This window comes from Aspergillus multicolor, assembly GCF_047715735.1.
Source record: "Aspergillus multicolor strain CBS 133.54 unplaced genomic scaffold BDW74scaffold_2, whole genome shotgun sequence".
Classification (NCBI taxonomy): Eukaryota; Fungi; Ascomycota; class Eurotiomycetes; order Eurotiales; family Aspergillaceae; genus Aspergillus; species Aspergillus multicolor.
This window is the reverse complement of record NW_027395953.1, coordinates 219781-244239: the sequence shown is the minus strand read 5'-3', so window position 1 is coordinate 244239 and position 24459 is coordinate 219781. Positions and strand designations below refer to the sequence as shown.

At 50.7% G+C, this 24459-nt stretch overlaps 10 protein-coding genes across 10 annotated transcripts; 5 read left to right on the top strand and 5 right to left on the bottom strand.

The window, feature by feature from the left end:
• The first annotated feature begins 180 nt into the window (after positions 1-180).
• Positions 181-2696, top strand: BDW74DRAFT_42481 (nucleoside phosphorylase domain-containing protein). Its single transcript, XM_073732757.1, has 6 exons — positions 181-1216; positions 1270-1311; positions 1367-1938; positions 2026-2132; positions 2195-2246; positions 2330-2696. The coding sequence occupies exons 1-6, from the start codon at positions 256-258 to the stop codon at positions 2369-2371; spliced, it is 1776 nt and encodes a 591-aa protein (XP_073588407.1). The 5' UTR covers positions 181-255; the 3' UTR covers positions 2372-2696.
• A 1871-nt stretch (positions 2697-4567) lies between these two features.
• BDW74DRAFT_173174 (flavin monoamine oxidase family protein) lies at positions 4568-6204 on the top strand (the record flags this gene model as incomplete). The annotated part of the gene is made up of 2 exons (XM_073727736.1): positions 4568-5183; positions 5276-6204. The coding sequence occupies 2 exons, from the start codon at positions 4568-4570 to the stop codon at positions 6202-6204; spliced, it is 1545 nt and encodes a 514-aa protein (XP_073588406.1).
• A 1608-nt stretch (positions 6205-7812) lies between these two features.
• Positions 7813-9090, top strand: BDW74DRAFT_173173 (ankyrin repeat domain-containing protein; the record flags this gene model as incomplete). The annotated part of the gene is made up of 3 exons (XM_073727735.1): positions 7813-7956; positions 8024-8112; positions 8166-9090. The coding sequence occupies 3 exons, from the start codon at positions 7813-7815 to the stop codon at positions 9088-9090; spliced, it is 1158 nt and encodes a 385-aa protein (XP_073588405.1).
• Positions 9091-9531: 441 nt separating this feature from the next.
• Positions 9532-10068, bottom strand: BDW74DRAFT_173172 (GNAT family N-acetyltransferase; the record flags this gene model as incomplete). The annotated part of the gene is made up of 1 exon (XM_073727734.1): positions 9532-10068. The coding sequence occupies one exon, from the start codon at positions 10066-10068 to the stop codon at positions 9532-9534; it is 537 nt and encodes a 178-aa protein (XP_073588404.1).
• A 912-nt stretch (positions 10069-10980) lies between these two features.
• BDW74DRAFT_173171 (uncharacterized protein) lies at positions 10981-12295 on the top strand (the record flags this gene model as incomplete). The annotated part of the gene is made up of 2 exons (XM_073727733.1): positions 10981-11155; positions 11226-12295. The coding sequence occupies 2 exons, from the start codon at positions 10981-10983 to the stop codon at positions 12293-12295; spliced, it is 1245 nt and encodes a 414-aa protein (XP_073588403.1).
• Positions 12296-12837: 542 nt separating this feature from the next.
• BDW74DRAFT_186203 (uncharacterized protein) lies at positions 12838-13942 on the bottom strand (the record flags this gene model as incomplete). Its single annotated transcript, XM_073731211.1, has 1 exon — positions 12838-13942. Exon 1 carries the CDS (start codon positions 13924-13926, stop codon positions 12838-12840), a length of 1089 nt encoding a protein of 362 aa, XP_073588402.1. The 5' UTR covers positions 13927-13942.
• A 285-nt stretch (positions 13943-14227) lies between these two features.
• On the bottom strand, positions 14228-14690 carry BDW74DRAFT_143509 (cold-shock protein). Its single transcript, XM_073722883.1, has 2 exons — positions 14608-14690; positions 14228-14549 (listed from the first exon to the last, which is right to left on the bottom strand). Exon 2 carries the CDS (start codon positions 14536-14538, stop codon positions 14326-14328), a length of 213 nt encoding a protein of 70 aa, XP_073588401.1. The 5' UTR covers positions 14539-14549; positions 14608-14690; the 3' UTR covers positions 14228-14325.
• Positions 14691-16251: 1561 nt separating this feature from the next.
• BDW74DRAFT_42462 (uncharacterized protein) lies at positions 16252-17205 on the top strand. Its single transcript, XM_073732756.1, has one exon. The coding sequence runs from the start codon at positions 16312-16314 to the stop codon at positions 16882-16884; it is 573 nt and encodes a 190-aa protein (XP_073588400.1). The 5' UTR covers positions 16252-16311; the 3' UTR covers positions 16885-17205.
• Positions 17206-20785: 3580 nt separating this feature from the next.
• On the bottom strand, positions 20786-23084 carry BDW74DRAFT_186201 (uncharacterized protein; the record flags this gene model as incomplete). The annotated part of the gene is made up of 1 exon (XM_073731210.1): positions 20786-23084. One exon carries the CDS (start codon positions 23082-23084, stop codon positions 20958-20960), a length of 2127 nt encoding a protein of 708 aa, XP_073588399.1. The 3' UTR covers positions 20786-20957.
• BDW74DRAFT_143502 (uncharacterized protein) lies at positions 22993-23871 on the bottom strand. Its single transcript, XM_073722882.1, has 2 exons — positions 23458-23871; positions 22993-23310 (listed from the first exon to the last, which is right to left on the bottom strand). Exon 1 carries the CDS (start codon positions 23712-23714, stop codon positions 23547-23549), a length of 168 nt encoding a protein of 55 aa, XP_073588398.1. The 5' UTR covers positions 23715-23871; the 3' UTR covers positions 22993-23310; positions 23458-23546.
• Positions 23872-24459: the final 588 nt, after the last annotated feature.

The following is a 24459-nucleotide window of genomic DNA, read 5'->3' as shown; positions in this document are numbered from 1 at the left end:
CATCCACATCTGCAGGTGTTCTTTGAAGTGCATTATCCTGCGAGGCTGGACAGTTCACAGCCACAAATGCAAGACCACTCAGCCTCAGTCTGTGTGACCTCTAGCCTAGTGCTGATGCAGACGAACCCCGCGCTCCCTCCCCCTCAAACTTCTCCCACCATCCATCTCTTCTCATCATCTTCTCAAGAGCGGGTTTTATCATGTCTCTGCGCTTTCCGATCGAGATCGGTTTACCCGCTAATATCTTCATCAAAGATGCAGCCTGAACCGCATGGATTCGAGTTCGCGATCATCTGCGCCCTGCCCCGAGAGTTCGATGCCGTCGAAGCCTTACTCGACGAGCGCTACAGCAGCCTCAACACCCTCCGGCACCATGGCGACTCCAACTACTACACCACCGGACGCATGGGGGTGTCCAACGTCGTCTTAGTCTGTTTGCTAGACATGGGAAAGGCAAGTGGCGCCGGCGCCGCTGCTAGCCTTCGCTCGAGCTTTCCCAGCATCAGGCTGACCCTTCTCGTGGGGATCTGTGGCGGGGTGCCCTTTCCCACGGGCACCGCGGGCACCGAGCTCATTCTGGGCGACGCGATAATCAGCCACCAGGTGGCGAAATTCGATTATGGGAGGCAATACCCGGATCGGTTTGAGCGGAGGGGTGTCGTCAAGGAGACGCTAGATCGTTCGAATGGGCCTGTTCTATCACTGCTTGCGGGATTGCCTACGCGTGAAATGCGGAGTCGTCTTTGCGGGTTGCTTGCCCGACACCTTGCAGCTTTGCAGAAGGACCCTCTCTGGGTATATCCTGGTGTGGACAACGATCGACTCTTTCCGGCCTCCTGCGAGCATAACTCCCCCGTTGAACCCGGAGCTGCTACAGACTGTGAAAGTGTGGGGTGTATGGGACCGCCTATCCCACGAAACCGTTTGAGTGGCAGTGATCCACAGCCATGGATTCACCTTGGCCCCATCGCTTCGGGCGATGTTGTAATGAAGTCCGCTAGCCACCGCGACAGACTTGCGCGCGAGGAGAACGTCATTGGGTTTGAAATGGAGGGGGCAGGGGTTTGCGAGGTCTTATCCTCGTTAGTTATCAAGGGGGTATGTGACTATGCGGACAGTCATAAAAACAAGAAATGGCAGGATTATGCTGCTGCGTCTGGGGCAGCTTGTGCGAAGGCTCTTCTGGAGTGCTTGACTCATATTAGCTATCAGGAATGTAAGTTATTCGCGCCTCTTTGAGCCAGAATCATGCGAATAACAGGAGGAAAGGCACATTGTACACGTGTTCAGGGGCGTTCCAGAACGGCATAGGTAGGGCATTACCGCCCATTATCTGTGAAAGACTGCTAATGGCTCACGAACCCAGGAGACATGCCCAGCACCATAGTAGCTCACTCAAGCTCTTATATGTCGCGACAGTCACCGGCGGACATACCTACCCGCAATTCCCTCGCGTCCACCGGACGAATCCCGCAAATTAAGAGGGCGGTCCCCACCCCGGCGCTTGAGCAATCTCTAGTGCCAGCTGCATTGGGCGCAGCGCAAATTGGATACCGGGAAATGACCAGAGAAAGTCCAGTAGTTCAGTCAAAGCCGCGCAGGATGTTTTTCGGGACTATATACTACCGCAGACAGATCGTCCGGAAGCAAACCACTGTCGGAGACGAAACTGCAGACCAGACTGAGACAAAAACATCAATCATCTTCCATCCTGCATCCTGGTTCACGAGACTGGGTGTTCGATATGGATTCAGCGCTATGGCGAGTTACCAGCGTGGATCATGGCAATATAACCTGAAGCCAGTATACGCGAGACCCGATGACTCTCTTATTTTCCGCTTGTGCGAGACTGGAAACACCGAAGCAGTTCGCGAAATGCTTACAGGTGGCGAAGCATCTATTCACGACACTGACACCCGGGGATGGAGTTTACTTCATGTAAGTCTTCCAGAGGGGTCGGGCTTACTTGCAATATATAGGCCTAGGAGGACCTGGAGCCCTTGACTAATACACATACTTTGACAGTTCGCGGCAATGGCAGGACAGCCCAGATTAGCCAAGTTTCTCATCGCCAATGGTGCCGATAAGCGGGCTCACGCCTATGAGGAGATCTCGGGTTATGTTTATCACCAGTGAGTGTACCTCTGAGCGTTAAGGGGCATGTGTGATGCAATCGATACTAAACCAACCGCAGTACACCAGAGACATTTACTCAGGGAACTGCCTTTAGGCAAGGTCATATTCAGGTACTATCTCTCTTCGCCGACTGTATTGAGTTTTCTGAGCCACATTCCAACGGTTGGTTTGTACTTGATCTTGACACTTCCAGACGCGTTGGCAGCGAACAGTTGACGCCGCAGCTTGCGCATGAACACTTTTCAATACTACTTCGCAGGTATCGTGAAGACGTGACAAGAGTATTCAATGTTTCAAGCGCTCTGTACTCCCTAAAGCTCGCGAACGACAGGGGTGACCTCGTCAGCATAAATTTGATACTGGACTTTGTCCCTGACCAGAATAATTATGCTGAACTCATCGATGGCTTTGCCTTTGGGCGATGTTTTAGATGTTTTCTTGGCGCTGAATTCTTAGTCCTTGAGACACTTATCAATAGGCGGGCAGACGTCCAAGCTATGTTTTATGGGGAAACCCCAACCTCCCGGTCGTTGCGGTTCTCTTCACTATTCTTCGAATGGTCCTCTGAGATACTGGATCTATACCCTGAGATCAACGTACTGATTAACAGAGAATTCGGGGAAAGGAGCGCTCCAAGCCTACGAGAGTGGACGCCTGATAACCTCCTGGATCTTTTTTCATTAAAGTCGATACGCCGGCCAACTAACGAGGGACGTGGACAACCTGATATCTTCCCTGATGAAACCGCATGTTATATATGCGGTAGATATAGCAGGACTACGGACCTAGATAACACGCACAATATCTTTGAGCCTTGGTGGGAAGACGTGAAGCACCGCGTCAGATTTCGCAGTTGCCTTTGCTCGGAGCGGGAATGGTTGCGTGATGGCCGCGACGCAGGTGACTTGCCTTACCTACACGAGTACGAAAGCGATGAACATAATATCAACGAACAAGATAACCAAGATCGAACCGAAACTCCGCAAGATGAGCCACCAAGCCGAATTCAGGAGGTCGGCATCAGCTCATCTACTCTTGCTCATCAAAACAAGGAAAGCAGCCTTGGAAATGTCTCTGGACCGCGGGCTAGTACTGAGAGTATCGCCATTCCTGGTACACGTGCATCAAATGATTCAAACGAGTCAACCGATGATGATGATGATGACTGGTGAGAATCACATATGCCCTCCGTCCATCTATACCCTAGCAAACGGGTTGACCCTGATGCAGTCACTTACCCTTAGAAGTGCTCTTGCACAAGTACTATCAGAGATACGGTCCATGGAAAGGAGAATATGAGCCAGGAGAATGCTATTGTCTTCGGTGTTTCGGGGAGCTCGAGGGCTGGGACCTAGAAGTATATCCTAAAAACAAACATATAACCCGCTCAAGATTTTGTAGCGGATATTTATCGCTTGCAGAAATGGGGTGCTGGTGTCCACTATGCGAAAGCAAGAGTTCGTTGGAAGATTATTCTGATTCTGAGCAGGATGGGAGCTCAGAACTGAATCCAAGCGATGAGTCCAATGCATCCGCGGAAAATGAGGCAGAGATCGAAGAAGAGTTTCTAGATCCGATGGGGGCTGACTGACAATTGAAGTTGATTTGGTGGAGGCAGAGTACTTTTGGTCAACACTCTCTATGTTCTAATTCTTTATGATATGACGACGTTATGTATTAACGACCTCCAAGAATTATTTAGCTCACCATTGCCACGCCCATTGCAAAGTTCATACACATAAATTGTGACTACCTCCTGCTTTTCTAGATTTACATTAAATAGCTCTAAAAAGATGGTGTTCAAGACAATCATTTTTGGGCTGGAAGGGTTGTCCTTATCACGTTCCTTGCCGTCCATGCTAGTGAACCTTTGGAAGCTGGGTACACACGTATATACATATTGTAATCTAATAAATTCTGACAAAACCCCAAATCTATGCTGTTGTTTTTATTATACCAGTGGATCAGTGGATCAGTGGATCATGGCTACTAATGAGAGCTGAATTATCGCCCTACCCCCGCACTGTGACTATACCCCCAGCGGCAAGTCCTGCCGATGACCTCCAATGTGGAAGACTGCTAGGTAGCCCTAACCGTGTGATCCCCAAATACCCCAGCGCATACGGACTTTACGGAGCCAATTGCATGAAAGGACCCCTGCCCATGTAACTTACAACGTATTTACATACATGCAGGCACACCAGCTAGACTTTCACTAGACAATGCCGAGGCAAAACACACCAACCAGAAGAAACGCACCATGCATTAATTGATATGGGAAGATCCACGGAATCTGCCTTGGGCATGGATATCTCCAATTCAAGATCTGGGGAAAAATCCATCCATATATTAACCGCAGCTGCAGTCCCGCAACACCATTGCCGTCCTTGCCAGAAGGTTGTACCTCCAGCTACCTGCACTCACTCCAATAATGACGCAACTTTCTCCACCACTCCCAAAACAAATCACCGTCTGCATAATCGGCGCCGGCATAAGCGGTCTCCGCGCCGCATCCCTCCTCTCCAACATCAGCACCAACTCAGGCACAGCCAGCATAAAAGTCACAATCCTCGAAGCCCGCGACAGAATCGGCGGGCGCGTCGCACAAAGCTCTCAACTCGGATTTCCCCTCGACACCGGCGCAAGCTGGATCCACGGGACGGAAGGGAACCCGTTTGTGCGTCTTGCGGCGGAGGCAGGGAGTACAGTTGTGCCATGCGGAGCTGTAGACTCGATCTGCGATTCAGATGGGCGATGGATTGAGTCTGAGACGGCTAGGGCGTACTATGAGGAGGTCTGGGATGTACTTGGGTTGGCGATGGAGAGAAGTCGGGTCGCGGCTGCAACTGGTGAAGAGATTGGGGATCAGATTCGAATGATAGATTTCTTCCGAGATGAAGTTAGGAAAAAAGCGAGTAGGAGGCAAGAGCCAGATGGGTATGAGGAGCTCATGCTGCAGATCGTCGAAATGTGGGGTGCGTTCATGGGCGATGAGTGCGAGAATCAGAGTTTGAAGAATCTGGCGCTGGATGCTGGGTTAGATGGGGGTTCGTTTGCTTTCTTCCCTCTTTTGCCCTACGATGTTACCTTACCCGTTGAGCCTTTGCCATTGATAGGCAGTGACTGATGTGGTTGCTAGACAATTTGCTCATGGCCTCAACATTCAGAGACATCGTGCACCGGCTTTATCTCACCGTGGAAATCAAAGCGACCCTCCGCCTCAACTGCGAGGTCACAAGTATAACAAACAACTCCACAGGCGGCGTCAATATTGAAGCAAGCGATGGGTTCATCGGGACATTCAACGACGTGATCGTCACTGCACCACTCGGCTGGCTCAAGCGCAACGGGCACGTCTTCTCGCCGCCTCTATCGCCTGCCCTAGGAATCGCAATTCAGAGCCTGGGATACGGGAATCTAGACAAAGTCTTCATCAAGTTCCCTAGAGCATTCTGGGATACTGCTCAGGGAACGTCTGAGTCTGCAAGCACACAGGACCGGCAGCGGCCATTCCCAATCGAGTCCTTGTTTCTAAGCCCTACGTATGCACAGGAAACGAATCCTGCAGAGTGGCGGACCGAGATAATTTCCTTTTCCGGCCTCCCAGGACAATGTTCACAGCATGTGCTTATGTTCTTCGTATACGGGCAGTGGGGGCGACATATAACAGGGCTAGTCCGGGGCATGAAGCAAGGCCATGACTCGAACGAGCACTACCAGATCCTCAATAAGCACTTTCGTCCGTATTACTCGCGCATGCCGAACTACGACGCTGCCTCGGCTGATTGTAAACCGTTAGAGTTCATGTCCACAGACTGGCAGAACGACCCTTTTGCTGGTTATGGGTCTTTCACCAACCAGCCGGTCGGGTCGGGGGATTGTGCAAAGCACTTTCGCGTGCTGAGGGAAGGCATGGGCGAGGATCGGGGAATCTGGTTTGCGGGGGAGCATACGTCGCCTCCTGGGGGGCTTGGGACTGTTACTGGGGCTTATTGGAGTGGGGAGGAGGTTGCAAAGAGGGTCGCCCGGCGACATGGAACTGTTATAGATCTGCCACTATCCCACTGACATACAACGGTGATAGAGTGCCCACCTTAATGATACGTTGTCTGCCAGATCTCTCTCAAAATTAGCCGCCAAGCCTCAAGAAGGCTGAGCTTACCTATGCGATAAGGTAACGGTGCGTGACAATCCTTTGAGGCTGGGGCATCAAATCAGGGTTGCAGCCCGGACGGCGCGTTCGTTATCTCCTCGCCATACAATCCCCTGCACCCAACCAGGCCAGGCGGCGCTATTCTCTAACTGCCCATGTGATCTATCTCTGGCCATGCCATAAATAGCCAAGCGCTTGTTAGACTGTACTGGCCCAAACGGTCATTGGCATAGCACTAAGGTTACTGCTGGCCCCCTCCCAGAGCCCCCCGCACGTCGAGTCTCAGCCTTCCGTTCAATTTCAGCCCTTCATTTTGCTTCACTCACACACTTTCTTGCTGGTTTATCTTCGAGGTTTGCCTTCAATCTGTATGCCCGGATTATTTCGCACGGAGTACTCGCCTTTATCCAGAGCACGACGCAGTTGTATTAGGTACCTAGGTAGTCTTTTGCTTGAGCCGCCATTTGACCGAGCGCCGTTTCCACAACGAACGATCGCATAGCACACTCCCTCCGCCACAGTGGGCTCCTCATGCATGCAAACACGTTTCCCCACTCCAAACACGAACCATGGAGCCCTTCTCCGCCGTAGCCTCCATAGCCAACGTCGCCGATGCCGTAACGAAATTAAGTGGTGCCATAGCCCAGTTCAGACAGGACTACAAGCTCGCAGACAAGGACCTGGGCATCGCCCGGGGCCACGCACTGCTATTGAAGGATGAGATCGCCGCGTTGGAATCCCAGAAATAACCCTGGGATGATCCGCCACCTTACCAGTCGACGGCAAAGGGAAAAGGCGATGCTGACTCTGGAAACCGAACTGCGAGCGCTGGGATGGGAATGGACGAGCTATCATTTTCTAGGGCCATGTCGACCGCCCGCGGCCTTCTCTCGGATATTGAGGCGGCTTTTCCCCTTCGCGAAGAGCCGCATACATGGAGAAGCAGAGTGAGATGGGCGATAAAGGACAAGAAAATCCTTACGCAGCTCAAAGAGCGACTTCAAGCCACGGAGAGCACTCTGCAGGGGATAGTATCGATGGAGCAGCTGTAAGTTATGTTTGGCTCGTCCCTTACCACATAACAACCGAAACAGGTTGACTTCCCTTTGCTGACAGCGGGCCTTGAACCTGAAAGGCGGGTCAGCCAAATGGTCTATCGGCTTCTTCTTAGCCAGCAAGCGACGATGGATAGAATCGAAAGGGGCGAGATCATCGGCAACACAACCACCATCAGTATGTCCGTAGTCAATCAACCGAGCTCGCAGCCCTCGGCGCCTGCTGTCATCCAAGTCAAGCTGTCGGAAGTACAGCAATTGGTCCCAGTCGCCAAAAGTTCATCGAGCAAGCCAGTGTCCCGAGCAGCTAGATTCAATAGATGGGGATTTGATGCTCAGTTAGTTTCAATCCCGAAAGACAAAAATGGAGGCACCAGCTACCGAGCAGGGTTGCAAGTTTCGCTCTTTGGCAAGATGTACTCGATTCAATTGAAGATGATTTTTCCCAATCTTTCCTTGTACCCAGAGATGAGTGTCCGCAATACGATAGCCGTGGATTCTGAGATGGCTATTGCGTGTAAGACTGGTGACTTCAATCGTGCTCGCCAATTGTTGGTAGGGGGTTTGGCTCATGGAAGCGATGTCACTCCTGCGGGATGGCCTATGCTCGATGTCAGTTTGACAATCCTATCTTTCGCACTGTTATCGCAGTGATGCTAATACGGTTCGGTGTCAATAGTATGCTATCGAAAGCGGATCCGCCAGACTCGTTCGTCTGCTTCTTGACCGTGGCGCCGAGCCTGATCTGGCCTATGGAACGCACAACATGTAAGTTAGTCCTCGCATAACAAACGACCTTGACCTGACACAATATGGGTTAGGACGGCACTGCAATCATCGTTTCTCCGAGGGAAGCTTGACATTGCCAGGGTGCTCCTTAGCCAGGGAGCCGATATCGAACACGTGGATAGCGACGGCTATTCGGTGCTTTCCTACCTATGGGTCGACGACGGTCGCATGACTCAAGCATCCGATTTCATGCGCCTTTGTATAGCAAACGAGTTCGCCGAAGTGAACGCCTGCGACAGCAGAGGGTGGATGCCTCTTCACCGGGCAGCGGCGGTCGGCACGCCCGAAGACGTCGAGGCGTTTCTAAAACTTGGTGCCTCCCTAGACGCGCGAGCGGATTGGTACGGTTGGACGGCGCTTTTTTTCGCGGCCTCGCATGATAATGTGGAAACCTTCCAAGCTATTATCAGACACGCTGGGGAACAAGCTATCCACTCCCTCGACGGGGACGGCTGGAATCTCCTCCATTGCTGCGTCTATTTCGATGCTCCCCGCGTCCTGAGGCTTGTTTTGACGGGTGGCGTGGACGTGAATCAGAAGTCACTCCCGGCTCCGCTTCCTGAAGATCCTGAGCTATCTTACAGGGAGCTAACGGTAGCTGACATCGCCATCTATATGGGCCCGACTCGATACAAGATGTTCATAGACGCTCTAGCCACTACCGGACGAGACGGTGATTTTGAGGGGGCTGATGACGACTTCTTCTGGGATGCGACTGCGGCAGATGATCAGAAAGCTGGACCTGAGAACTCTTCTTCGGCTGCGGGAAACGAGCCAATGTATGGTGCCGAGGATTTTGACGACAGATGGACATTGCTGCATTGGGCGTCTTATAACGGCTCACCAAAAGTGCAGGGGCTGCTCCTATTGAAAGGAGCAGACCCCAAACACATGGACGCCATCATGATGGATGAGAACCCAACCTTGCTGCCGACGAGTCCCTTTGAGGGACGGTAATTCTGGTCGTATTATCGAAGTTCTGGAGTTTGATATAGGGTAAAGTCAAGCAACGACAGAGACAACATTCAAGAGAGATGAATGTAATGTTTAAGAGTCGGGAGTTGGGTGGGATGCAGCGTGCGTCATCGACATTGATGGCCTGGGTCGCTCCTTCCCTAGGTAAGGTACTTGCTGCGGACAGGATGCGAGACGGGCGGGGTGCTTTGATACCTACCATAATTGTTCAGTGCCCCTGGTCAAGGGTGGACAGCAAATTAGATTAATGAGGGAGAACTGACCAGATTATGAGTTTATGTATGTTGTTACGAAGAAGTGTAGCAATGACCTCAGCTGTAGGAGCAAACAGAGCAATTGCGTCAAACAACTGTAGACAAATAATTCGGGATGGACAGCATACAACGGAAATTAAGAGAGCAGGGAGCAGAACAAAAGTCGGGATCACTGAGTGAGCCCACTGTTCTCACCACCTGCATTCACCCTCGACAAATAAACAGCATCATCCCCATACCCCTTCAACTTCTGCCTCAGCTCATCCCCAACCTCCTCACTCCCAAAACCAAACTTCGTCCAAAACGTCTCGGTGCCATAAACCGACACCAGACAAGTCCCCCGAAACCCCTTTGCGCCCGCAAGGTCCAAAAGCCGCGTAATCCCCGTCGCCGCAAGTCCGCCTCCCCGAAGCGGCGGCAAGATCGCAATATCGTGAATATAATACCAATCTGCATCCGATGTGATATTGCCGAGCAGAGAATCCAGTGCAGGGGGTTGCTGGTTCCGAATTGGATGTGAGATCGCGTAGCCGCAGAGCTCGTCTTGGTCGTTGACAAGAGCAAGGCAGCCCTCGGGATAGAGCGCGACACGCTCCGCAAAGACCTCGGCGCTTTCTGGGAGGCCAGGGTGAACGGCGTCTGCCACAAGCATGAGGCTGTCGATGTCGGTGGCGGTAAGGTTGCGCCAGGTTGCTGGTAGTGCCATTTCTTGCAGGTGGTTGGTTGTGTTGGTGTTCTGTCTGGGGCGCTAGAGATGTAGATAGAGGGGCACGACTTTAGACAATGTGGAGAGAAACGCCAGTACCAAAGACTTATACAGCTGTCTATCAGAATATAAGACGTTTGCGAATTTCGAAGGTTGTGCACAGCCAGGCCTGAGATGAAGTAAAGAGAAAAATATTAGAAGTGCGGGGAAGCTGCTGATAAGGCACTTCACACTCCACCCTACTACCATACCTATCTCACCTCCACACCTCAGCCTCCGGTAACAGATACCTTAGGTGCCCATTTAGAGATTTAAAGACATTCTTAGACAAATACTTTGACTGTGCAGTCCACACCCATTTACAGCAAGATGATTGATTTGAAGAAAAGGCGGCTTGTTGCCCACAATCTAAAAGCCTTCGATATATTAAATTCACATATCCATAGCTGCTACTTGATCACTGACATTCTACGCCACGGCGCTTGGTGGTTGGACCAGATGGCTGGGAAGTTACCCTATAAAAACGATTGTGCGTGAGAATTGTTGGCTTACATTTCCTCTGTTGTGTCGTACATTTGGTGACTGGCATCAGCCTTGCCGCTGCAGCGGCAAGTGCAACATTAGGCAAAATCTAACATCCAACAATTGCCATTCATTTTCATCGCCACAGATCAGCAAAATTGACGTGGCAGGAAAAAGCAGCTCCCAGAGACCTACATGCTTCCAAATGATCAAGCTAGTGGATGACTGGGCGCTTGGAACTCCCCTATATAGATCTCGCATCTCCCCAGGCTTGGGCGGGTGGGCACTGTAACCGCCTTCTTCATAGTACCTTGAAAGCGTACCACCACTGTCATATCTGATATTAGGATTTTCTTATTTCTCTAGTCTACGAATACAGCCGAGAGCAAAATGGCATCGGATGCATCCGAAGCCGCCGCAAGGACAAACAGGTGTCTGGAGTCGATCAAAAGCCATGATGGACCTCTGGCCCGAGTCATCTTCATCTTTGGCAAAGAAGGCGTCGGGAAGTCATCACTGGCAGAGAAAATTACTGATGTGACTGGTCTTGCTGGCAATGGAGCAGGTACGGCCGGGCCTTCCTGATACCGGACCTTCCTATGGCCTTCCAGCTAACGTACTGTCATCCGATCCAGGTACGGACAAATGCCAGATAGTCGACACAGTAATCGACGACACCACACATTTCATCGTCGACACCCCCGGCTTCTACGACACGGCCACCCAGTGGCGCATCTTCCTCGACATCGCCGAGATATTCAACCAGATCCGCGGACACGCAATCATCGCGGGGATCCTCTTCGTCACACCAATCAACACCTTCACCCGCCGCCCCGACGAGCTCGAGCACCAGCTCTACGCCTGGCTCGCCGAGCTCTGCGGCGAGACTTTCTTCCCTCACCTAACCTTCATCACAACCTTCTGGGAAGGCCAGACAAATGCATACAACGAGCGCCTCAAAGCGCGGAAGGACGCTGAGTGGGCGAGCTTCCTGCATCTCGGAGCGCGCACGTACCAGTTCGGGAGGAGACACATCTACGGGTTTGAGATGGAGGAGATGCTGCGCTGGGATGTCGACACAGATGAGCTGGGCAATCATGCTAAGGATATGGTTGTGCGGCACTGTCGCAATGACTCTTCCACTGTCGAGCCTTTGTTTCTGCAGGAGCTGAATGCGGGCGTGAGCATTGATGCTACGTCCGCCGCGAAGATCTTGCGCCCAGAGTCGTTTGCCTCCCGGTCGGGCACGTCTCAGAAGCCTCAAGCTTCCGGTGATGCAGGGCATGCGAAACAGCAGCCGGAGGCAGGTACGGGCAATAAGACTGAGTCTCAGGCCTCTAGTGCAGCAAAGCCTGCACAGGAGGAATCGTTCATCTTGAATGGGCTCTGCGCAATAGGACGAGGCTTTGGAGATGCAGCCATAAGACATGGCCCCACGCTTCTACAAAATATGATTGAAAGACAGCTAGGTGGTGGCGGCGGCGGCGGTGGTCTCGTCTTACAGAGTAACGGCGGGCTTAGGGCGATGGAAGCACAGGGTCTGAATATCCATTCCTCCGTGGATACGGCCAAATTCTTTGGTTTGGCATCGGATTTCGAAAGCCGTAAGCGGATATATGCTGATCTTGGAGGGCCCGGTGTTTTTACTGGAAGTGCTGCTAATGGTGACTGGCTGCGAAATCAACTCTGGCGCAGTGCTAAGTAAACCCAGGCGTTTCTGATTGTTTCTTTATACCTGTTGTTGTGCTTATTGTTGTTGTTGTTGTTGTTGTTGTTGTTGCAATATTTCGTATTGACGGGTCCATCATTCATTTTACATTGATTGATGCGTGTACTGCTACTCTTTGTTTAAATGACTTCCTAGCTTCTATGTAAATTCGGTATTATTGAAAGAAGTAGAGGTCTTGAATGAGTTGTATGTTGTCAAAATTGATAATTTAGACTCTTCCAAGTTACAACTCCCCTCGCCCCTATACATTTGCAGAGATTGTCAACCTTCTAGCATATGAATGAGCATCAGGAAGTCGAGATTTGGTTCAAGTGTTAAACCCTCGATACATCCGTATCTTGTACATAGTTCCGCAGCCATACCTGGCTGGGCCATCTCCACAACCTGTGATACAACCTCAACAGTACCGTGGGTATAATGATTGGTAGAGCAGAGTATAAGGACTTGTCTCCCATGGATTCTTCGACGTATTACCTATTGACTAGCGAATTGAAGTATGGCTCAGAACCACCATAACCTTAATCCGCCGCCGGACCCCCCTGGAAATCAACAACCTCTCCATGCACCCTCCTCCCCCACTCCTTCGCGCCCTCCTCCAGCGCCTCCGTAAACTCTCTATCATATTTCAGACCATCCTCCACAAACCCCAACTCCGCCGTCCTCCAAACAGCCCACTCACCGAGCATCACCCCCTCCGGCGCCCGCAGAATGCCCGTCGCAACATCAACAATCCCGCCTCGCTTCTCATAGAAGCAGAATACCGTCGCGCCGCACCATCCGCAGAACGTCCGAGTGACAGATCCAGGCGTTGACTCATACCGCTTCATCGTCCCGATGAGCAGGTTCTCCGGGAGAGAAGGCGTGATGTGGTCGATTGGTACGAAGAGCCAGGTTGTGACGTGTGCACCAGTCAAAAGACGGCAGTCATCGCAGACGTCAAGTAGAGCAAGCCATTTTGTTTTGTCGGATGGATGAATCCACTTGCTGTTTGCAGGGGAGTTGATGAAGGACTCGCGCGGGCGAGAGATGGTGAATGAGACGCCGCCGCAGTTGCATTGCGCAAGGAGGGTGTTGTCCTTAATCACAGCACCATCACCGTCACTGGTAGTAGTAGCTTGAGGAAATTCCGTCCCCCGTTCCTCCGGATTCCAAACCTTCATTTCCCTCCCACCAATACAGGGCAAGAGCTCTGCGATCCCCCCATCCCCCGTCGATCCTTTCTCCGTATAGATATGCTCATCAATCACCCAGAGCTTACCGCCATCTCCATCATCATTCCCACCCTCAATAATCGAGACAACGGCGTCCCAGATGCCCTTCGCGCCCGTCCCGCCAACTTGGCACCCGCACGTGCTGCAAAAGTAAAATGTTGCCCCGCTGTTTGGAGGCTTGTATGTGGTCAAATCATCCCAAGTTGAAGGGGCGATGAAGGACGGTTTTACTCCCTTTGGGATGGCAGCGTGGTAAGAGGCGGTCGTGCCGTGAGTTGTACGGCAGAGGGTGCAGTGGCAGAGGTGGGCGCGGAGAGGGAGATAGGATGTTGGGATGGTGTAGGTGAAGTGGGCGGAGCGGCAGTGGCAGCGGAGGGTTAGTGTTTTCGTGGACATTCTGAGTACGTTGAACAACATAAACGAATAAGGTGGAGGGGTGATGAGGACCTTGAGGAAGAGCGAGAGGCGGGGTAGCGCGGGGTTCTTTCTTGCGGGGGGCGGGGTACTTGGCAGGCGTGACAGCTTCATGCTGCTGACCTATAGTACCGATATGACGTGAATAGAAGATACTACATATGTACCCACTACCTTCATATTATTAGGTAATGCAGTCAATCTTAATCTTTGAAGATTAATCATCTGGTATTCTTGAGCAATCAAGGCCTGCCACGCAGGGAACAAGGCTGTGAGTGGATTGCTTTGTTTCACCTTCATCCAACTGAGTCAAATACATCAACATTATCGGAACATTCGTGCTATCAATAAGATCACAAATGCTAGCTTCAAGTTCCGGGATCAGCCCTCTATTCTGACTTTATCCGCCCGCGGACCCTTGTCCCCTTGAACGATCTCGAAAGAGACCTTTAGCCCTTCTTTAAGAGATTTGAACCCGCTTCCTTCAATCGCTTCAGACCGAACGAACAGGTCTGAACCAAAGTCTGGCATAATAAAGCCATATCCCTTGTCATCTAAGAACCATTTGACTGTTCCATTTTGACGTTCAGGCATTGTGATCAAGACTATAGATGTTAGTGGTGTGGTTAGATGAAGCAGTGCATGTATCATAGAAATTCTTACCTACACTTCTGATGCCCAGGTTGAGATAATTTGATATATTAGGTAGTGGATCGAGGTACGCGCAATCTGGAGGAGGTTTTCTTGAGTCTTGTTGAAGATTCACTTTTGTCATTCCAAATAACAGGGCATCTTCAAGGTTATTTAAATAATACTCTCAAGTGCTACAGGATTTCATAGTCCTGACGGAATCCATTTCCGCAGCCCAGGAGGAGTGCCATGACGACGATGACGTAGCTCTCATGCATGATTACCGTAGCAGGGGAGGTTCTCGGACTACCATTCGACCACTAATGGAGGACAGCAGCACAAGCATTGTTTTTCCAAATGCCTAGGTTTTTATTGACCAATACCGCTCATGTAGCATAGAATATCTATGACGTGGACGGCATGATGGCCGCATCAAGAAGAGGCAAACTGATAGATGTACCTAAGGTAAGCACAAACTATAAAGGGTCTCACTTCGTACTTTACGCGCTAACTCACTGTAAGCTTTGTTCCACGCTACCGTGTGGCGGAGTAAAGACCATGATTTGAACTTGAGTAGGTAGGACTTCCAGAACATTGCAGGCCTGGATGCCCAGCGGTATAGGGCACGCAGCTAAAAAGCCCTAAGACAACGGCCCGCCACTAGAACCCTACCAAATACACATCGCTCAATCAGTTTTAATATCTTTTCGTTAGCCTTTGCAGGCAAAATGATTCTCTCTTATTGCTCTAGAGTATCACCCATCCGCTTATAGCATCACCACCTACCATGTGCACTCTTCTCTCAAAGAAGAGGGCGAACAAGAGGCTGTTGGATTGAAGAATTGGCGCGCGCATACATGCAACTCTGCATCATAGGACCTGAACAAACTTAAAAAATGGTGTCTTAGGTACTTTTGAGTCTCCTCTTACAGCGGGATGCCAAATCCTCATATTATTATATTAACAAGGGCGCATGCAAAGTGACATGAGTGGCTGGCTGTGGTTTCAAGCATTATCAAATGTCACATTTGCCTGAGTTAGAGCCGCCGAGGTACTTCAACCCTCAGAACGCAATAAATCCATCTATTGTGAGAAGTTCAACAATGGCAACTGTCTCTTCCCAGCAGTATACACAGACTCACGTGGAAATAACTAGCATTGACTGAGTGAGAATGCCGTGACTATCTCTCTTAACATGATCAGAGGGGGGGTGATGGGGGCAACTCGAACTGATTGGCGCCCCTAGGTTATCAACCACCTGCCGTATAGAGAAGGGCTTACGATCATGATCACATCATGCAAGACATTTTCAATAACAAGAAGTCTTGCAAGATCATATGCCCTTCCATGCCCAATCAATTGGCTTCATCTTGCTTGGCGCTCAGCCTACCGTAAGATACTTGACCATCCTCTTCAGCTCTCCTCGCTCACCGACTATCAGTAACGGCCGAAATTTAAAGCTACTTAAACAAAGGTTGCATGGCGGGATTCCCGCCAGATTGTGGTGGTGGTTGCGCTGCGGCTGAGTGGCGTTGCTACGGTGTCTTCCAGCTGAGAACGAAGTCGACGGAGAGGTATACAGAGGCCTCATATACCCCAGAACGCCAATGCTATATAACTCCTCAAGATCCCCGGTACTGAAGTAACTACAGCAGCGACTAACAGTGCATTACAATTCCACCCATTACCTCTCTGCTCCAGCTATCAGCAAAACACCGTACTTACCACCACAACAAGATGGCCCAACAACCCCAACCCCCCTCCACCATCCTCCAAACCCTCCCAAGCTACCTCATGGCCCTGGACTTTATCCGGCCGACCAGCAACGAAGAACCCGTGCAAAATCTCTGGCAAATCATAACAACCACCTACTTCCCAACAATCGAGCACTACCGCTACGGCTTCAAAGCCCCCGTCCTCGGCAACAGCAACATGCCCGACATCGTGATCTTCCAGATCATTCCGGATCCAAACCCTGCAAACGTGCTAAGCTCACCGGAGCGCCAGATCCTGCTCGTTGAGTGCAAGGGGCCGAAAGAGGATACAGTCGCAGGGTGGACCAACACAATCAACGGGCAATTCGACGACGATATGAGCGAGAATCTAAATGCAAGTCGCAAGATATTTGGGGCTGTGGCGATTGGGAAGAAGGTTAAGTTCTTCTCGTATGATTTTAATGCGGCGCCTGGGACGCCGAAGAGGGTTGAGTTGCACCAGGGGGCCATTGATCTGGCTGCTGCCGGCGGATTCGCGCAGACGGTGGCGCAGATGGATGCGATTAAGTTGAATGGGTGGCAGTGGGCTAGTTAAAGTGTCTCTAGGGAGACCTGACGCTGACTCTACGGTATTCTGGCAGGCTCGTTCTGTGTTCTGTGTTTTCTGTTGTTTTGTCGGTGTTCATCCAGTGGATATTACCTCCCAATGACCCCTTATTCTCGCCTCATTCTGTTCGCTCATGACTTGTTTATGCCTCTTAACAATTAACATTGCTGTTTTGGTTCTGGCAGGTTGTGTAGGTTATATTGAATATTGCCTTTGTATTGTTCTTGCCACAGCAATTTTCCGGCCTCGGCCTAGTTGCTGACCCTCAGGGCTTCGCAGGGTGCCCTCCCTTTCTCTGCACAATGTAATATGCGTACAGCTAAGCCTAAGTCTTCCAACATAAAAGAAACCCCAACATACATAGACTCCTGGTGGCCTAAACAGCCTCCTGTTGTCAAGCCCGGCCGCTCAAGTACTTAGGACTACGGACGGAAAGCCCTGGTCCCCACTCCTACATGGGTATGACCAGTCGTGCAGAGGTGGATAGGTAGACCCTTGGGACTGTTGAGACTGCTAGTATCTCCCTGCTCTCAAATTATTATGGTTTTCAATGCTTTACTATCCTCAAAAAAACAGCCTAGTTAGGTGACACACTCGAGGTCTGTTCTATATAGCCGGCGCATAGAATCACGTGGCATCCTCTCCCTACCAGCCCCCTGTCTTTCCATCCATTTCGCGTCACCCTTGGGCATTATATCCTCGATATTACCACAAGATGAGCCTCCTAAAATGCTCTTTAGCCACAGTACGATCACTACTAAGAGAATTCCCCCCATCTTCATCACTGCAGCGGCCCGCTTCTCCCCGCCCTCGGCCAGTCATCGAAGAGCCAGATTACTCCCAGCCCGGTGGTTTCCATCGAGTTTATCTGGGCCATACACTTCAAGCTGGCCAACACACGATCCTGCTGAAGTTAGGATATGAGCAGTATTCTACTGTTTGGCTAGCTGAAGACTCGAGATGAATGGCATTAACCATTATCTGTTGGAGGATTTACAGGGCGGGGGCTAACAGCTTACGCAGTCACCAAAAACACGTCGCCCTCAAGATCCTTCGCGCAGACTGCTACAGCAGACGAAATCAAATCTTCGAAAAAGAGATTCTTTCTCGAATTTCACAAGTGTCACAGCAAAGCCCCCATCCTGGCAGCAAGAACATCTTCCATCTTATAGAGGAATTCATGCACTCCGGGCCAAATGGCGAGCACGTCTGCCTGGCCTTTGATACCCTGGGCCATCATCTGGGTTTCCAGACAATCAAGTTCGAAGATGGTGGATTACCCGTCAAAGCTGTGGAAGTGATTACGAGGCAGCTTCTTCTCGCGCTGGATTTTCTGCATTGGGAGTGTGGGGTTATCCATACTGGTACGAGTGTTAGCTATATCAAGTGAGTGTTCGAGAGGTTGCTGATCTGGGCAATTATTAGATTTGAAACCAACGAATATACTCTTAGAGCTAGAGGGGTCAGAGAGTGCCATTTCCAAGTATCTATCAAAAATTCCCGCGCGGGTTGATTCCCAGAGAAATGATAATGCTGCGCCGCGGCCTCTTCGAGAGGTCATTCCCACACCACTTGTCTCAGAATTGAAGAATCATCATGTCAGACTCATTGTCTTTGGTGTTGGTACGTGCTCATGGAACCCGCATTATCGTCTTTTTAGCTTACTGGAGTGCTAACATAGCATCCTGGCGAGACCGCCATCTAGCCGAGCTAATCCAGTCGCCACGGAGGCGACAATCGGTGTGCCGTGGGATACGCCCGTGGATATCTGGAGCCCCGGATCTCTTGTAAGGCTGTCCACGTCGATCTTACCTGTCTCAACTAATCGCTTGCAGGTTATAGAGCTGGTCCGGGGCATAGTCCCCATCTCCGGGGAGGCATCACCAAGGGAAACATGGACGGCTGTCGATGACCGGCTCGCGAAGATGATCGAGGTCTTTGCTCCTTTTCCTGCTGAGTTTCTGGAGAGGGGAAAACACACGGGGCAGTTCTTTGACGAGGAAGGTAAGATTAGCTTTAACGAATAGATTTGGCCCGCATTTGGAATGTACATGCCACTACCAGCAGTCTCCCCATTTCAAATCTCATCCAGAGCACTGTCATTAATACTCGCTAGTGCACCATCAAACCTGGCAGAGGCATTTTCCTCCAACCATCCGTCGATCCAGGCCGAGTACAAGCGAGAAGAATCCTCCACAAGTCTGGGCCATCTCTGCGCAGCGCTTCCAAGGGCCGAATATCCCCCTCACAACGCCTGCGGCAGAGAATACGTCTCTGCGAAAGGCAGGTTCATGAGCCTTGGGAACATACCCATAAGGGCGAGCCAAACGCCCGGCAAATTGAGTTCCATCTCCATCAGATGCAGCTTGTGACCTTGCTTCACGTTATTGCGAGTGTGGGGTATCAGGTAAGTTCTGTTCGCGGATGAATTCGGTCATCATTGATCTGCTGGTTGGATTGTGATAGCGCTGGACAAGATATCGGACGGCGAGCGCGCGAACGAACCAGTTGGTTGGGTCTGTAATTGGGTGTTTGAGCTTAATCAATGCCATCCGTGGGTCTTTGTCTTCGTCTGACGCCGCATTGTATCCATGATAAGCGCAGAGGATCAACCCAGTTGGGTCTCCCAGGTCGCTTACAAACTTCTCAATCAGGGGAAGATCGTTCAACGCACGACTTATGAAAGAGGGCAAAGACTCTGCGCGGCTTCGAGATCCATGCCCTGTTATTCTGTCTTGTGGTGTAAACCAGACGGCCTCTTGAGCCACCTCCAACCCGGGGCCCCGTTCCACGTTTTTTGATGGTAATTACCGTGCCAGAAGACTTGCGGCCCCCTAGGCCCGTGCAATAAATGGTAGACAGTACATGTCGATGTGCGGCCCGATGATCTGTTCAGAGACGCCCATCCACATTAACGGGCCCCTTCTACCTATTGTAAAGACCCCTCGGACTTCCTCGACCCAGAGTCCACCTTGTGTGATGAGAACCTGGTCGGCCCGGATTCGTACCTCTGCAGGGTGTATTCCACTAGTTCTTAGTTCCTCTGCCGTCTTGCAGTGGTGAGAACCTGGGTAAATATTGAATAAGCCGTTTTCTGGTCCGACGCCACTAAAAATGGGCTTCCAGATAGAGATTCCGTCGCAGCATGGATGTGCACGACGAATTTCACTGTCATAACTGAAAATATTTGGGCGGTAGATGATAGGACCTTGTTGGATCGTACCGCTGGTAGAGTTGAAGTGGGAGAGTAAGATAATTTGTAACTGCGTAGCCACAATGGATAAGATGCGGATAACTTGATAGTCGGGGTTGTCACAATGCTCTCTTACATTGATTCCCTGCTCCAGAAACTTTAGGTATCTTTGCTTTCTTTGAATTGGATCCTTGACCGAGGTCAGATATGCCAGAGGACCTGGACTAACAATATCAAAGTCCTCTGAAGACAGAAGAGCGTCGTCTGGAAATGAAAGGCTTATGAGATGATAATAGCCCTGTTCATTCATTTCATCGATCGACCGACAAGTGAAAAAGCCTAAGGCAGAATTAAAAACCAGTCGTTTCAGCCTGAATCAAACTGGGGTTCTTCGTTCGCAAAAAGCGAGCTAGGACTGTGTCAACGAGTGATGATGGGAGGAAAAGAGGAGCATCGAGAACTGCAGGAAGGGCGACCAGGGCGAGATGGCACCTTCCCGATCTAAATCTGACAACAAATGAGAGTTTAGGTGATAGGTTTTCGTGTGCCCTGACAAGGCAAGAAGCGATTGGACGTTGCAAGGGTTTGATTGATAGAGTTTGGCTATGTCAAGGCTGAGGCGTTGTCATGGTGCGCCACCAGGAGCGTCCTCTTCCTCCTCCGCCAATGGGCCCCAGCCACCACGGGTCGAATGAGGTTGTTTCTATGCGTAGGGAACACATGAGGTCGAGATTCCACTTCATATGTTATTCACGGCTCTTAGCTCGTAATATACGTATTCGTTTGTAACAGCCCACCTCTGCCTCATGCTCAGCCGGGCCAACCGCAGTAGAAGGAACATCCAGCCTCAAGCTAACCTAGTTCGCCATCAAGGCTGATCCTGTGGCTTGGGCTCATCTTTCGACTGCTCTTCCGCACGCTGCACCTGTACAAGCGCCGTCACGATCATCTCGATTGGAGAGTCAGGTGCCTCACTCCATAACAACGTCGTGACAACCACAACAACCATGCCAATGGCCAGGACCACGACGCCCAGCACTTTAGTCCGTGAGTCGATGCCGTACTTCCAAAGCTGGACGGAGGCCCAGGAGCTTAATGTATGGAGTTTCTCTTCATCTCTGCCCTTGTGCGGGTCGCGGTGTACCGAGGTTCGCGTTGTTGTGCTGTAGGGCAAGATGGAGTACGTTTGTAGAATCGTGGTAGAATGGATGAGTTCAAAGTTATATACCGGATCTTCGATATTGGAATCTGAATTGTTGGCCGCGATGTACTGCTTATAGGCGTCAATGATGTACAAGCTGGACGCACGGTAGCCGCTAACAGATCCATTATTGTTGACTGCCCATGCTGCAAGTAGCCAGTCAGCGTGAACAGATAGCATTCCTTCTGGATCGCCCTTTTTTGCCATCAGCAGATTTGAATCGAAATAATCAGTGCCTCTCATTTCCACAAGCTGGACAAAATCAGGGTAAGCTGATGGCTTATCCAGAGCGTATGTGGTAAACGCAAGGAATGCATGGCTATGGCACCAGATCATCGAATCATTTGCATACTGAGGCATAAAGTACTCGTAGGTTTGCTGGCTCATGGTGTTGGGTTCTGTCACATTTGCGTCCGCGAACAGCTGGTCCCATTCACAACGGTCGTATATGCGGCATGGATCTCCATCGTAGATCCAACGCGCCTTTGGTGTGGTGTAGACGGTAACCTGTAGAGGATACGACTGGTGCACAAAGTTCTGGATACTAAATGTGGCGGAAGAGGCACCCGTAGCATGATCCCACCCTGAGCCCCAGGGAATGCATTTTGTGCCAACATTGCCATAGGCGTAGTCGTAGCTGTCATAACAGCGAACTTGTTTATCTTGAGAGACACCAATCACGCGCGGCGCCCTGATAACATTGCATTCGGACCAGGCAAGCGCGGCCGGTCCTGTTCGTTGTAGACGAGTCTGCAGGGATCTGTTGAAAATGGCAGAGTTTGAATCCAGACTATCACGAGAAGATGCCCCAATGGCCCAGTTTGTTCTGTCAGAATTGAACTGTCGAAGAGTTCCTCTATTTGGGACCAGCATCAATACATCAGGGAACATCTTAATGGTCAGATTTGCCTCTTGAGGCATGAGTGGTGTTAGCCGCTCCCCTACTCCTTTGACGTTTTGTGCACCGGTGGCAAAGAGGGAAGACACTAGTCCATCCAGGGCAGGCCCGTAGATGTTATCTGTGCAGTTGTATATGCCCTCTGTACACGAGTTAGAAGCGAAAAATTCGTCTCCAGGCGCCGAAGATGATAGCATTTCACCAAATCTGATAGAGTCATTCCTGTTGACTTCCATCCATTGTAGCCCTGGTATAACAAGTGCGGCCGTTGCTATACCCATCAGATTCCCTACTGCACACAAGACCGCAACAAATAATCCAAAGGAATACAACATCCAGGGCCGTTCGGAAGTCTTTTCTGTTGATCCAGTATTTGCGGCACGGCGCTTTTGCCTGTCCAAACTCCACATACTTCGACCAAGATCGGCGATATACAGAAGATCCATGAACTCAGCAAATATCAACAAAATATCAACGGGAAGTCGAGAGTCCTTGGCGGAGACAATTTTGGCGATAGTATAAATCAAGCTGCCGGCAAGGTACATGAACCATATCTCTAAGCCCTTGGCAACAAACTGCAATAGACCCAGGATATTGCGGTTGGTCCTGTCACGGTGGTTGTCAGCTTGCTCTGCGAGGGGTGCATAGGTGTTGACGCCGCAATCTCCACTACATCCAAGTCCTAGACCTATAATATGACCCTTGAAGTTGAGAACCAGGAGAGTAATTGCAGGGCCGAGCCAGAGTACGCCAGCGATATGACGGCAGTCGAGGAATCTCTTCCAGCCGCGTTTGGCTATTGGCGGTGCTTGAGGTTTTGGTAGATTTGAGAATGGGGTAGGAAGTTGCTTGTCCCCAGCAGCCGTGGTGATCTGTTGTGCGTTGGCTTTTGCCATGGCGAATCACACGATATGGATTCGGTGGGAAGGTAAGAACAAACTGAAGAAAGGATGACGGAGTCCGTCAATTTCTCAGAGCACATTGGAAAGAATAGCATGAAGATAACGGTCAAATTGACACGAAGCCCTCAGGGAGGAGTTATCTTTATAAGGTAATCCATCGCAACTATTCCGCTTACCCTTACCAGGAATTAGGCTGTGCTCGCTGCAGCGTCAGCTTTCTCTGAGGCTCTTGATTAGTTTTACCATTTCAAGCAAATGTGAAACTGACTTGACGGGGAGTAATCTTGAGTTACCTTGCAGATGACCAAGGTAGCACAAGCCTCGTCAAAGGTGGGGCGAGAACGAGCAGTCGGGGAGTTCAACCTACCGGAGGACGGCATGGCTCCGGTTATCATCAGGGGATCATAATCCAGAAGACGAGGTTAGGTTGTCTCCAAAAAAGCCTGTCCCATCCTTTTACCATCTCTCAGCCTTCACCTCAGCCTCGACACACGTCAGCGCCTCTTTCAATCTCCGCAGCCCCTCTTCCAGTGCCTCTCTGCCAAATATAAACGTTATCCGGACCCAGCCGTGTTCTTCCGGCGCATATACGTGGCCCGGGGCAATGAGCACTCCGTGTTCCATGCAGATTTCTCAGGTTCGCAGCTCGTGCTGCTTATACCTTTCGGCGTCCGAGGATAGAATACTTAACAGCCATGAGTTCTTAGTTGCACTGCCTGAATCTGCCTCTAAGCCTGACTGCACTAGGTGCCGGAGGTCGATCCAGAAGCACAGCCCGGCGTTCCTGATTAGGCATTTGGGATTAATCAATGTACTCGTATAGAAGAAAGACTTGCTGGACTTACATCTGATAACAATTGAACCGCGGTCGCAAAATAATGATGCAGCAATTGCATAGTCATATTGCATTTGTTTTCGCTTCTCCGACATAAAGCTTTCCATCCATTGCTCGTTCTCCAGCATCCCAGCCCAGACGTCTTGTAGCAGATGAGGAGACCAGGAGAACATACTAAGGCAAAAGACATAATAGCGTTAGAAATATACTGACGGAACGATAAATCAATGCATACCTAATACCCCACATCGCGCGAATAATGCCTTCCTTGCGCGTACACACCAAGCCGAGCCGCAGGCCGTTGGCGCAAAAGCCTTTTGCTTGGGCCGTAGAGGATGTGGACCATGCTTTTATCAATCAAACAGTCTTTGTTTAGACCAAGAGATAAGACGGATGCAAATAGTGTCACATCTGTCATGGACGGGTTCTGAAACACAGAATAAGCGTAGATCTCGTCTGCTATAAAATGGAGGCGATGCGCGGCGCAAAAAGAGACGAAGTCTGGCATTGCGTCAGGCGAGGCTTCCCGTAGTT